This window comes from Paramisgurnus dabryanus, chromosome 15, assembly GCF_030506205.2.
Source record: "Paramisgurnus dabryanus chromosome 15, PD_genome_1.1, whole genome shotgun sequence".
NCBI lineage: Eukaryota > Metazoa > Chordata > Actinopteri > Cypriniformes > Cobitidae > Paramisgurnus > Paramisgurnus dabryanus.
In genome coordinates this window covers 13434218-13448394 of record NC_133351.1, presented here as the reverse complement: position 1 = coordinate 13448394, position 14177 = coordinate 13434218, and the positions used below count along the sequence as shown (strand labels likewise).

The following is a 14177-nucleotide window of genomic DNA, read 5'->3' as shown; positions in this document are numbered from 1 at the left end:
TTTTTGAAAATGAATGTGCTTCGATGGGCCTATTGCAAATGCGGGCATTATGAGATGCACTGCTTATATTTAGAGGTCTAGTCTTAAGTTATAGAAAAAGCATCATATTTCTCCCATATTCATACATCATGAAGCTAAGTTCTTTCCCCCACTAGGATATAATGTATGAGTTCAAAATATGTATATTAATGTATAGCATAAGAATGTACCTAGGAAAACAGTATTGACTTGGCAAATACATGTACAGATGGTATATTTTGATATTTACTACTGGAGGTCCCCTCTTTCCTTGTCTTAGGGCAGTGCAGCGCACCCCCTCAGATGCCCATTCTGGACAGAGAAGGTAGGCATACCATATTGGTTTTGTAAGGGTATGCCTCAGACATGCTCTCTAGATATGCTTAGCTTGCTTAGGCAGCGAGAATCTTTGCATTAACTTGGTTTATGTTGAAGGATAATGATGTTCCAATGTCTATAGTGGTGAAGATGTAGTTTGATAATGTTTTGAGAGTAATCTTTTGTCTGTATAGATGGCAAAAAATGCTTCATTGACATCTTATTTAAAGAAACATAAGTGAAAGTTGAAAACGTGACAAATTCCTGGCAGAAAATAAAACTCATTAATTCTCATCATACAAATGTTTTTTATGGAAGAGCAAAACTTAAAATTACTTGCACATTTCCTGAGAAGGAAAACATGAGGAAAAGAGCACATTAAAAAGATGTCTCTATGTCCCTATAATAATATATAAGCCCTATAATGCTTACAGTTTTTAAGGCTGTCATGCTTTCACACAAGCACTTGTTTAGTTGCTGCTGAACATGGAGAAAGAAGTTACTGAATTAGGTTTAATGCGTATAATTGCATTAGCAATGCAATTATAGCAAGTAATTACATATGAAAGAGAAATTTAAAGGCAATAAAAGTTTAATTTTTGTCCTTTGGGTAAACTGTTATTCTGTAACTTTTTACGGTTGTGTTAATTGAATTGTATATAGACTGTATTGCTACTGATGAACTTCTGGTTATTGATTACTGACATATGGGTGATTTGTGTGTGTAGGTGCATCACAGGCTTGCCTAGTATCCTTGTGTGTCACAAATTGAGTTTAAAGATTGTATATAATTATACACAGGCATGGATAAATATAATGTGGTCACTTATATTTAACATTTATTTGTTCTGTTAAAAACTATTTTATAACGTGTATGTTAATTGTGGTGCAGTACCCTGTAGACCCCCTTAAGCATTTCACAGAAGCTGTAGTTGCCATCTACATTAAAATTGTTACAAAATAAATATCAGTGTATACTAACTTTGAGTTGATCCATAAATGAGAAAGTTTTAGATGAGAAATTTACAGAATGAAATCACAAGTTAACTGTTTTTTTCCGACAGCTTAAAAATCAAAACCGATTCAAATTGACCCGGAACATAGAACCGCATACAAGCCGATTATGCTTCTTAAACTGATAACGTAGGGTCATGTAAATGCGTAAAGCTGTTTTCTTTTATCAGGGAAAGCCCATATAGGGTAGTTTTTGCTCATTACTCCGATTCTACGTGGCATGTAAGAACCTTAACCGGCTTTCTCACAGTTTTGTTCATGTGCGCATAGGGATGCGGCGATAAATGCCGATATAAACTAATAATACCTGGGCGATAACTATTCTGAAACGCACAGCCGATAATATGTACCGCTATTTCATGTACTGTAGGGCTGGGCAAAAAAAGTATTTTTTGATTAATCGTTTTTTTATGTGGTCGATTCAAAATCGATTTTTTTCTTTCAGATTTATTTCCGCAAACATTTAACGTAAGATTAACGTTAATCTAATTACTAGTCTTCTTCATTACATGTTACCCTCTTTTTTGCCTTGCGCGATATTACCAAGGAGCGAGAGGCAAGCCTGTCATTCATTCATTCAGTGCTTAAAATGGCAGTTTCATGTGCTTCATCGATGTTGATGCCACCTTCACATAAAAAGTCAGAAGTATGGAAGCATTTTAGATTTCACAAGCAAGACGACGACGATAGTGTTTTGGCTTTTAATTTCTTTAAAATTAATTACCCACTTGTAAACTGCTGTTCACTGTTCTTTTTTATTAATATAGTATTTGAATTAAATCTATATTCATTGAGCTGAATCGAGTATAAAAACATACCCGATAACCGGAATCGAAAATTGAATCGAGAATCGAAATCGAATCGATTTGATAGCTTGCGAATCGAAATCGAATCGATCTGGAACATCTGAATTGATACCCAGCACTAATGTACTGTGGCTTTTGATCAGTAAGTCCATACTGATCTAAAATCACTGTTAGTTTTAGTCGTTTATAACATACATTTGAAAAATCACATGTCAAACATAATCATTGTACATATTCATTATCATGAACATACCTGAAAAGCAGGTCACAGAAGCCCCTCCCATGACGCGAATTTCACACGTGGCTTTCACGCGCAAATGAAGCGAGTAAACTCAAATGTTTAAGCGTCCAACTACGCACGAATAGTGCGTTTTTGCCGCCTCTACCGCGGCTGGTGTGATGTGAATGCACCATAATGTTTTTTTGTCTCTGCAACGCATATTGAGTTTCTGCACGAGAGCGCCCTCTGGCTTTTGGATGTAGCAGCATTTCACTGTAATTCATTGAGAAACATAGCAAGCATCATCGGCCAATTTATCGGTGCATCCCTATGTGTGCATGTCTCGGCGTGTGAAAGATAAACCTCACGTGCAGAAGTAAGCTCAAAGTAACGTGTAAAAGTCTCCACTCGACTTTGAAGCAGTTGAAAGAGAAACTGCGAAAATAAAAGCTCAAAAGATCAAGAATTATGTGTTTAAGGTGTCCCACACTAATATTAGGGACTTTAAAGGGGGGGTTTAATGGTATTTCAAGCATTCTGACTTATTAACACAGTTATAGAGTTGTTTCCTCATGCTAAATGTAGGCAAAGTGTCAAAAATGCAGTTGGGCGTGTTTCAGAGTATTTCTGTGCCGAATGCACTTCGCCAGGGTTCGTACAAGTTTCGGCTAATTTTTTTCGATTACGGTTCTAACTGACGTTTCAGGGGTTTTCGATACGTATCACTTCTTTATATGGGCTTCCGCCGGAAAACTTCCCCTGGAAAACCCCGCCCAGCCGTCAGTCAGCGGGAGACGCTAGAGCTTGCTAACAGCTTATCACGCCACTCAGCTTTGTTTAATTTCAAAAGTCAACAATGGCACAACAAGAAGTGTGTTTTTGGATGTAAGGAGAAGACATCCAGCCTTATGGAAACAATGGATATAGTTTATTATCCGGATTAGCAGCGGAGTTTTGCGTGTGTGTGTTTGATGCGGTGGATTTTCATGACGAGTTACACGCGGTAAGTAAGACTTCTGTATTATGTTGGAAATAGGCGCGTGTATATTATATAAATGACACGAACATGTAGTGAATCATAAGTTAAAACAGTGTTGTATAGTGTTGCATGACTCGTACTCGCTCCTCCCGTGTTATAACTCCTCCTTCTTCATTTTTTCGTACGTTATCGGAAAGATTCGGTAAAGCTAATCTTTCTTTTATAAATCTGATTAAACTAAAGACTCTTCAGAGATATAAAGGATGTCATACTACTCCATAGGTACTCCAGATTAATATCAGAAATGCAGAAACAGCGTGTGTTACGTGAGCTTTAAGCAACAGCCTCTGGTGGAACGGCAACGGCATTATGGCGTTGTATTGCGCATGCGCGAATTTAACTGCTACTTTGCGACGTTCTACTGTAACGGTCTACTACGGGAGAACAGCTGATTTGCCGTAGTCGCTACAACGTGAGAGATTATGTAAATAAATGTTATGTTTTATGGCATATGACATTGTAATGGCATCAGTTTATGATTGTACCACAAGTCTTTTATATAATATGTGTTCAAATGTTTTAAATTTAAGCTTATTTTAAAGATTTTTAAGTATTCAACATTTTCAGTATTAGGTTTTTAGACTTATTTACATCATACAATAGTAAAAACTCTTCTTCTGACAAAAGATTGTCATTTAATGCCAAAAGCAATCCTTCTCTTGCTTTTTTACATGACATATTTTTGTATCTTAATAAATGAATTAATACCGCGTTGCGCTGTCCTGTTTACGGTTGCTTAGTGATTTTTACGTTCTTGGCTACGGCGGTGTGACAGCTTACTTCCGGTCGCCGTAGCCGTTCCATTCCCAGCTGTTGCTTAAAGTCCCTATTATGTAGGAGTAGCACTGCTTGTGTTGTTAGTAAACGTGCTGCACAGAGTTTTGTATGTGAAAATGTAAGAGCTTTCCATAATATTCCAGAGAAATTGATGAAAGGCGCTCACGCAACTTTAACATGGTTCGTTATGAAACCAATCTGAAAAAGGTGGAGGTCAGCCGCTTTAGATTAGCAGTGATAGTCTAAAGTCCGCGATGCACATGCAATGTGACATAATATCAGTGCGCATCAACTTGTACTTTAATTTCTCCTGCTTGCATTTTACCGACTCACCCATATACCATCCCCTCGAAGTAATATGGACAGAAGCGGTTGAAAGTGGACAAATTTAAACACCAGGTGTGAATGCGAAATGTGTCTCATTTGTCCACTTGTGATCCGATCGACCAATGTGCATCTTAAAACCAGGAATAAACAGGACCATAGAGCAAGAGATTAAAATAACCCAGCTTGACTTTTTTTGCTCACTTTCACTTTCCCACTAAGTGTTGCAAATGTGCACACTCTTGAGAGATTTATTGACTAAAATGCATGGTAGTTCTGTGCTCGTCATGGCCAGATGGGTTTGCTTTCATTTTGCTCATTTTTATTTAATACTTTTTTACCTGCAGTGCTGTGCAAGTGAAGTGTATTTTTGTACCAGAAACAGTGGCAAGCTTTATTGCAAAAAACGGTTACTGTTTGCAAACAGGTGCATGTTGGACACTGAAATGTGCACTTATATGTAGTTTTTGTACATCAGCACATGGACTTTTACAGAGACCTGTCCTCTCAGTGTTAAATACTCTTGAATGTGTGTTGTAGCACAAAACAAAAACAGCACATAACATTTTTTAATATTTTGATTCATGTTATGATTATATTGTTATTTGAGTATTTATATTAGAAACATATTTTCAACTTTATTGGTCTTTCAAGCGTTTTTACTCGCATCTAAGCCAGTCATTTTGATTAATAAGTCAAAATTGACTGTTTAAATATTGTGTGTGTTTGTGTGTCATCATTGTTTAACCATACAAAATGTTCTGAAATAAATCATTTTTTTATGTCCCTAAAATAGAGCTGTGGTATTAATCTGGCCTTTTACATTCTGCATTGGCTGTAAGGTTTAAAGAGTTCAGCACAACCAGAATAAATTACTTTTGACACATAGTTACTGCTTAATTTGGCTGTTTGATGTTTTTTAATATTTACACCATTAGTTACTTGTTTATATATAATTATAAACATGCCGTTTAAAAAAAAAATTAATATTTTGGATATATGAGTGTGTTGCGTGTTGCGCATAAAAGAACTCTCTTGCCATGTAAATATGCCGTATGGGGGCAGTTCTGTTTCATTAAACAGATTTCAAAAGCACTTCAAACAAATCAGATTGTTTTGTTTGTTCTGATGCCACCTGCCATGGTAATTGGTCTAATGAACTCTTGCATATTTTGTGATCTTATAGATTCCCTGTTGTCTTGTATAGCTGCACCCCAATGTGAGAGAAATTTAATTACGAGAAAGAAATTATAATAAAGCTTTGCATGGAGCCCTTACACATTGCAGTGCTGTGCAGAGAGGGTTATTGAGTTCAGTGGGCTGTGCCTTTGAAAAAACCTCACTGTGTTTGCCTGTGACACTAAAGCAAGCAAAACCCACTGCTGTGTGCAGACCACGTGTTGCAATCTGTCTGTCAGAGGGGGAAGATCATGTTTAATAGTTCGCTCTGTGTGTGGTGCTCTGTATCACCTCTAAATACAATCATCCATGCCCACAATAATACTGACGTGTTAGGGGCTTTTCACATTTTGCTGCTTTTCTGCACGCAAGTGTATGTAGCCAGTAATACTTTAAAAAAAATTCAGAATGCCGCATTAAAAGTGCTTTGGAAAGAATGAGGGGATGCGCCATGATTTAGACACAAAATGTGAACGGCCCCTTACTTACAGGGGTAAAGGCAGGGTGCATTTTTGCACCACTTTGGAAGCAGTCGGGTCGAGTACCAAAACACACTTGTAGCCAATCAGCAGTAAGGGGAATGTCTTCTAACCAACATTGTTGCCTAGGTTGCGTATGTGTGGGGCGGGTCTATCAAAAGAAGGTCCAGATTCTATTGGGGTAGGGGCGTGTTTGTTTAGATCAGTGGTTCTCAACTCCATTCCTCAGGCCCCCCTCCCAGAAAATTTTAGATGTCTCCTTATATGAAACACCTGAATCCACTCATCAGGCTCCTGCCAGCATGTTTGAAACGTTTCCTTAATTAACACACTAACAAGCTGGAGAACTGTCAGGTGTTTTATATATGGAGACATAAAATGTTCTGGGAGGGGGGCCCAAGGACTGGAGTTGAGAACCACTGGTTTAGATGATTTCAAATATCAACATTGGCTTTCAGAGATCATACACCCCGCCTTTAAGCATGGGTGATTCGTATGTGTTTTCATGGCAATAATGCTTTTACTGGGCGTTTATCTTCTCCATAAGCACCATAAGCACATTGCTTAATGTTCACATCATAAAATATGTTTGTCAGATTTTAAGTTCTTTGTGATTATTGTTTATCACCTACTTATGATTTAATCTATGTGTATGTTATTAAATTTAGGTGGTCTCTTACCTAAGGTCTCCTTTTTCTTCCACAGGGCGATAAAGGCATTTCAGGAGGTGCTTTACATTGACCCCAGCTTCTCAAGAGCCAAGGAGATCCATCTGCGACTCGGCCTCATGTTTAAAGTCAACACAGATTACCAGTCAAGCCTCAAGGTATGTGTCTTACTGGTCTCTCTCTATCTTTGTATGGGATGGGAACATTGAGACATTTGGATGTTAAATCATGCCCAGCCTGGTAAAGTTCATGTCATTTATTGGATTTCTGAAGAATGCGTAGTCCACATGTTGATTTCAAGGTGCTCCAAGTCTTACATTTCAAATACATGCTTGTAATTTTAGATAAAACAGACTGGTTGCCATGAGGTTGATAATAAGGTTGAATATCTGATTACAAGACACTGCCCTTCTGAGTAAGTGTTCTTACTTCACCAGTGGGTTTCAGATGGTTGGTGTTTACTGCAGATTATAGGTCAGGGAGGGTACTACTATTTTCTTCTGTCATAAGCTTTGTGTGAAACCTGTTCCTTCTACATTAAAAACCAAAACTGATTTTTCAAAATCTTTGCATGCATGCATGCACGCTCATCTTGTGATGTATGTAAAGTCCTGCACTTGTTCGTTTTTTTTCTGCAGCGTCTAAAGTTAGCTTATCTGTGATTTATCTCTGGAGAAAGTGTCTCTCTGCTCTTGCTGAAGCCATCAAGGGCATGAGAAAGAGTGATTTTTACAGTGCTACATGCTCTTTTAGTGTGAGCGTATGTGCATGCTGAGCAGCCATCTGCACTAAACTGCCTAATAAGGTAGAAAAAGAAACTCTACAGAGAGGATTTGCTGAAGCCTACTGACTTCCTGGTTTTTGGTCAAATTTCTGTCCTATCCCACTGCTTATTTGTGTCATTTGAAGTTTCTGTTTAGACCACAAGACCTATTTTAGACCTATTTTTATTCAGAAAATAATAGAATGACCAACAAAGCTGATGTCTTTCTAAGCCTAATAAATGTTACTTACAATAGGTAAAGTTTCCTGTCTTTTTGACAGAATGCCATGTGCGGTGCTTTGCCATTTGCGCATTACAAAACGTATAATTTTGACTTAAAATTCAGATGGATATTTTGTTTCAAGCCATTGTAAAATGTTGTTAAACCCACACTTGTGTCAGCATGATGTGTTCTGCTGCTATATAAATGCTGACATATGTTTGTTTTTCTGAGATGGTAAGAGTTGATTGAAATTGCCACTTCTGCTGCAGAAGCTGTCTGGTTGTCTAGCACCTGTATTTAAATCTGAACCTAGAAACAAGAAAACAAGAAATCACGGAGCGTAACCTTTTTTAATCCTTCAGCGTTATGTACGATTTCAGATTTTACCTGACCCTGTGCATCACAACGGAGGGTGTTTCACCTGTCAGTCAAAGTGTTTTCTTGCTAGAATAAACTGCTACAAAAAGTGCCTGCATATACCTCTGTCCAAAGAGTCCCAAAACAATGTCAGAAAACAAAAAATTCTGCATTGGCTACTAGGGATGCTCCGATCAGGATTTTTGCAGCCGATACCGATCACCGATTTGTAATCTTCATGATCGGCCGATACCGATTCCGATACCGATTTTTTAAAAGGTGATATGCAAGCTCTTTGATGACTGTAACTGTTACAATCTTTCTAAATAAAATAATACCACGGATGTTGCCTTTGTTATATTACTTGCAGTAATTAGGTATATTATTGTTTTAATAGAGACTCAAATAAATAAGCACAACAAATATTTATTCTGCAAAGAGAAATTTAATATGGCTTTAAAAAGGCTTATGTCTCCTAAAAGTACTGAAAATAAAACACTTCACAGACTTTACTGTATTAATTAAATATACACGCATTCGTATGAAGTATAAAAAATCTTTAGTCAAGAGCAGAGAGTGATTTTATTGAGAGATGAATTATGTTACTGCAGCTTTAAGACGTGAGAGAGAGATCGCTCTGTTCACGTGCATTGATGACAGGCTGCTGTGTGTGGGCGGCGGCTGAACGCAGACAAGCAGCTGTGAGGAAAATAAAAGTTTAAACGCTCAAAACTTTAAGACGCATGCAAATAAGAAACTTTTGGCATGAGGATGCAATTGTCCGTGATAGATATGTGTTGTATACGCTGTTTGATGGGGATGTGAAGACACCTCGCGCTGTTTACCGGATCGTGTCCTCATAGAAAATACGCGTATCTCTGTAAAGGCAAAGAGAGACATACAAATCTGCACGCTGCACATGAGCAACAGGTTGTAAAAATGCTCGCGCTACGTAAAAATGTCTTTAATTGCAGCCGCATTCAGGATCCTTTTGATGACAAAAGTAAACAGAAAGATCGGTTTATGAGATCGGCAGATTTAGCGAGCACCGATCGAGTTATTTAATGCCATTATCGGCCGATACCGATCGGCGGCCGATCGATCGGAGCATCCCTATTGGCTACATCGGATTTTCTGCTCCATGCCATTTTCCACGATGTGTAAATGCAGTAGCAATCCTCAGACATGTCTTGTTCTATAAAGCAAGGGCAATAATAAGTGGCTTAACCTTCACATGCATCACATCGTCCACCTACTTTGGGGAAGGGGCATCAGGGGCCTGTGGCCAGCCAGCTGATTTCACATCGGCCCTCCTTGTGTCCCTCTTACTGGTAAAAAGCAGACACTCACTTACACTTCATGTACTTGGCAATCAGTCCTGCAAAGCTTAATGCATTCTAACAGAAACTATACTTCGGCCTTCTGTGTCTGCCTGCCACACCATGATTATCATCTTTTCTTTAATTTTCTTCAAAGAACAGACAGCTAAGAAGTATTAGCTGTTTTCTTGTTGTTTATTCTAACTTTGTTTGCTATGGTGGATTTGCTTATTTTCTTCATCTTTCCTAAATTTGAGAATATTGTGTAAATTACGCAAAACAATGCTTCCCTGTTAGATGCCGGTAGAGTATAAATATCATTTTGACTGTACTTTGTACAAATTGATGCCGAAAGGAAGTATACCCAGCCCCTAACTTTAACTCTTTCCCCGCCAGCATTTATCATGATTTACACAAAAGTTTAATGCCTTCCAGTAAATGCTCCTTTTTAAATATATAAACATACAGTATATGAAATAAAAGAACCGACCCTCTGCTTTCAAACAAAAAATCTGTTTCATCCTACCTTCATGTGTTTTTGTTTTTATCACCTCTCAAATATGTGTAGGTTTCATCAAAAACACCAAATTTTGAGCAAAAAGCCATAATTCCATTTTTGTGAAGGACTTTTGATAGAGATCAGATGCAGAGCGATCTTTAAAACATACACGGACATACAGCTGTTTGTCCTAGGGCAATACATCCGGTTTTTATAAGTTGCACCTGGTGGATAATAGCGGTATTGCAGATTGATAAGATAACTCGTCAATGGCGGGGAAAGAGTTAAGCGATTATACACCTGCTTTTTGATGGATCTGCTGTTAAAGGTGTATCAGAGGATTTTCTCGAATTTTAGAAAAGAACCGCCTTTTCCACTTTAAAAAAAATGCAATTACGCAACACTCCTGATTGACAAGTAGAAGGACCAATAGTCTTGATGATCCACCCGGAAAAAGAATATCCTCCGCAATACCTTTAACATCGTAATATAGTTGACATTAAAAGGTTTACATTTTTGCAGTGTTTTTTATCATAGCTATATTTAAGTTGATTCAAAATATACTGTGACCTATATCATCATCATTTTTTTATTTATATTTGTCTGGTTCATCATAATGTTTTTTTAGCCATAACGAAATACTATTAAGTTTTGGTACATGACTTCATACCCATGGTCAGGAATGCCACTTTTCCTACTTGAGCGATGCTGTATTGTCATCACTTATGTTTGCTAATTATTTTTATTAGAGCCCGACCAATATGCGTTTGTTTTTTTGCCTTATGCCGATACAGATATTAGGGAGTAAAAAAAGCCAGATAACGAAATATTGGCTATACATAGAATACACTATATACATTAACAGAATATACTCTGTCTCTATATAAATACAATGCAATGATCAGTCACAAATGTGGTGATCTCAAACACTTATATTGATGCGACGAAGATGTGTAATATAGGGAGGTGTGTTTAACAATTTAACATTAAACTTTATTATTCAAAATGAAGACGACAATGCTTGACTGACAATATACTGATCTAATTTGTAATGTCTTGTACAACGTTTTTATGACACGAACCCACAGTGTTCTGCGCGGACTTTTTAACTTTTATAAAACTAAACCTTCTGTTCCCCGCCTTTTATTTTGCAAGAGTGTGAAAGTTGCGCGGGCTTATTTAATCAATTGCTTTGATATCAGCATGTTCAGTAACAACACAAGCGGCTATAATCTCACATGCTGTTATATAAGTGCACGAGTGCGCGTCAGTTTAAACGCATCACTTCTCTGTCTCGCGACATTTCTCTCGCTTGCGTTTTACAACTCGCAAGTGGACAAAAGAGACAGATTAAAAACACCAAGTGTAAATGGGAATGTGTCTCTCCCATCCATTTATAATCCAAAGACGATAGCGCGTCTTAATACCAAGTGTAGAAATGTTGTGAAGACACCGCTTGACTGCCGCCACCTGAATTGAGAGACCATTGTCTTAAATGAAGGGGGGTTGGCTGGTGTCACTACACCGTGACCTGGGTCGCCATTAGCAACCAATGGAGCGCGCTCTGCTTGACGTACTTGTACTTGCATCATTCAAAAGCATTTAATGTGTTCTGTAAGAAACATTCATATCGGCTGCATAACTGTGGCTTTTACACCGATACAGATATATCTGCGACAGGCTCATATCGGCCGGAAAAATTGTCAAAACGATAAATTGGTTGGGCTAATTTTTATTACAAGCCGCTATGCAATTCTTTATTCTGGCTTGTGGTGACATTCCAAGGTTATTCCCAGATAACAACCAGTTTGTGCGGGGGTCACTGGGATCACCCTGTTGGCAATTGACTGGCTGTACATTATCCCTTAATCCTAGAGTATATTTTTTTATGTATTTATGCACTTGTAAATGTACAAAACTAATGCAATACAGAAGGCAATTCATATTAATGGCATTTCAGTAATATATTTGTAGAAAAATGTTAACTAGGGCTCGGCGATTAATCGAAATCGAATCGCGATGTGAAACGTTGCGATTAGCAAATCGCGAAAGGATGCGATATGATGCGATTTGAGAAATATGCTTTGTGACAGTCTAACCAATTGAGTGTGCGCAAGCATGGCTGTGTTTTCTCCGTGAGAGGCAGGTCAACCAAAACAGCGCTTCTCCTAAACTGACGACAGGTTTTAATTTAAAGCATGCGCGCAGCCTGTGTCTCTCAATGCTTGTTAAATACTCCCGCCTGTTTCCGCATTGCAAGACTGCGCGCGCGCGTCTTCCACAACAGACAAGGTGTTTAAACTTGACACACGTGCAGCCTGTGTCTCTATGCTTACTAAATACTCACGCCTGTCTCCGCAAGTCCGCATTGCAAGATTTCACGCCCGCGTCTCCCAAAATGGATGATGCGTTAAAACTTTACACACACACATGCCCAACAATGCTTACAAGCCCGACTCCTTATTTAAAACAAACTAAAATAACATTTAACTGGGTTGCTTATGTCACTTGAATTAAATGACATGACATTGAACGCATTTGGATTTTATATTCATTTTAAAAATCCCAAATGTAGCTATTTAATATTTTGATAGTTATGAAGTTGAGTATTACAGTTCTTTGTTTACAAAAAACAAACAAACATGCATACAAATCTTTCCAGTAAAACTCAGTCACCCATTTAAATATTTTAACTTGTTGTTAAAGTTGGCATTTGCATTAATCAATTGGTGTTATAAAAAAATTATGGTGGGGAAAAATCAGAGCTTGAACTGAATCCAACAAGGCCAGAAAAAAATCCTGACCTTATTTCACCCTTGTGCCACAAACAGGGTAACTGTAAGAGATTGAGTACTGCTGCAGGCCGGATGTTAGACAAAGAAAGTGTGTTAGTATGAATCTCTGATACCTCTTCTAATTTCCCTTTCACATCGTCTTCCCCACCCTCTCTCTTGATATTCTTCAGAGAGGAAGAGAGCAAGCGGTAGGCGTATGGTTTGTGTGTGCGCAATGAAAAATGCCTAGAAGGTATCAAGTGAGAGAGCACAGTGTGTCATCTCTCAGCTGCTGGCATTGCTCTCTCTTGAATAGTAATCAGTGTTACAGAGAGAGAGAAAGAGAGGGAGACACTGGTAATCCTGCTGCATTATCTACTTGCCAGTTGAGAGCCATAGAGAAAGGGAGAGCATGAAGGAGGCACAGTTGGTCATGGGAGACCATCTCAGCACTTGCTATGGTCAGTAATCTATTTTTTGTTAGAAGGTGTGTATTTCTTGTTGGTTGCAGGTGAAATGCTGCGATGCAAGTGATCAGATTATTTTATGTTTGACATTGACTGCTTGTTCATAGCAACACCCTCACTTCATTACAGACTGTCTGTGGAGCAATCACAATTATGAGGGTGGTATGTCTGTTAAGTGCTAATTTGATACTTGAATATATTTTAATTGTGTTATAATTAAAAGTGGGTATATCATAAGTCCCACAGTCCATTTTTATGTCTTTGAGGGTCTGTGTGTGCTGGTGAATAGGACATTGTAATGCACAGCCACGTTCCTCAGTTGTTGCTATGCAGGTGGATGGATTTCCTCCAGGTATCTATAGGCTAAAAGGTTTTCAGGGTTTGGTAAAATATGTGGCACATTTTTTCACATATAGGATTAAATAGTCTTTTAATAAAATATGTCTTTTGTATTAAAGGGAACAAGGGAATGGTCTTGAAATAGGCTTATTTTAAATGTACTCTGATTGCTTTATATTGCCCTGTAGACATGTCTGTGATCCCACATGGCTCTTTCTATTATTAGAGGACACAAATTGATTTTTGGAAGGAGAATGTTGGTTAAAAACCAAATGGCACTTTTCACATATTAAACAATTGTAAAAAGCGCTATATAAATAAAATTGAATTGAATAGAACTACTGCCCCATTTTGAGATCGTCTAATCGTCAGCCTGTCGGATCGCCGATACATGATAGTATCGGGGGGCGGGGCCGTAGTTTACTCATTTATTTGTTAATTTTTCACTTAATTGATTGAACAAAAAAGAAGCAAGGGCAACACCTTCATGACCGCAACCTTAAAACTGATGCCATTAATCAGAGCGCGGAAAAGCCCAGGCGCTCTAAAATTTCCTGAGTGACAGGTAGCTGGAACAACACACTCGCTGGATTT

The 14177-nt window shown here is 38.1% G+C and overlaps 1 protein-coding gene across 6 annotated transcripts in view; it reads left to right on the top strand.

Moving 5' to 3' along the window:
• kdm6a (lysine (K)-specific demethylase 6A) overlaps window positions 1-14177 on the top strand; it is a 54723-nt gene that overhangs the window by 9739 nt on the left and 30807 nt on the right. For 2 of the 6 annotated variants that reach the window (XM_065251864.2, XM_065251862.2), the window contains exons 6-7: window positions 299-343; window positions 6880-7000. In XM_065251864.2, coding sequence (XP_065107936.1) covers window positions 299-343; window positions 6880-7000 — 166 coding nt within the window. Of the gene's footprint in view, window positions 1-298; window positions 344-6879; window positions 7001-13156; window positions 13239-14177 lie in introns of those variants that run through there. The other 4 variants (XM_065251865.2, XM_065251863.2, XM_065251866.2 and 1 more) reach the window with 3 other exon arrangements.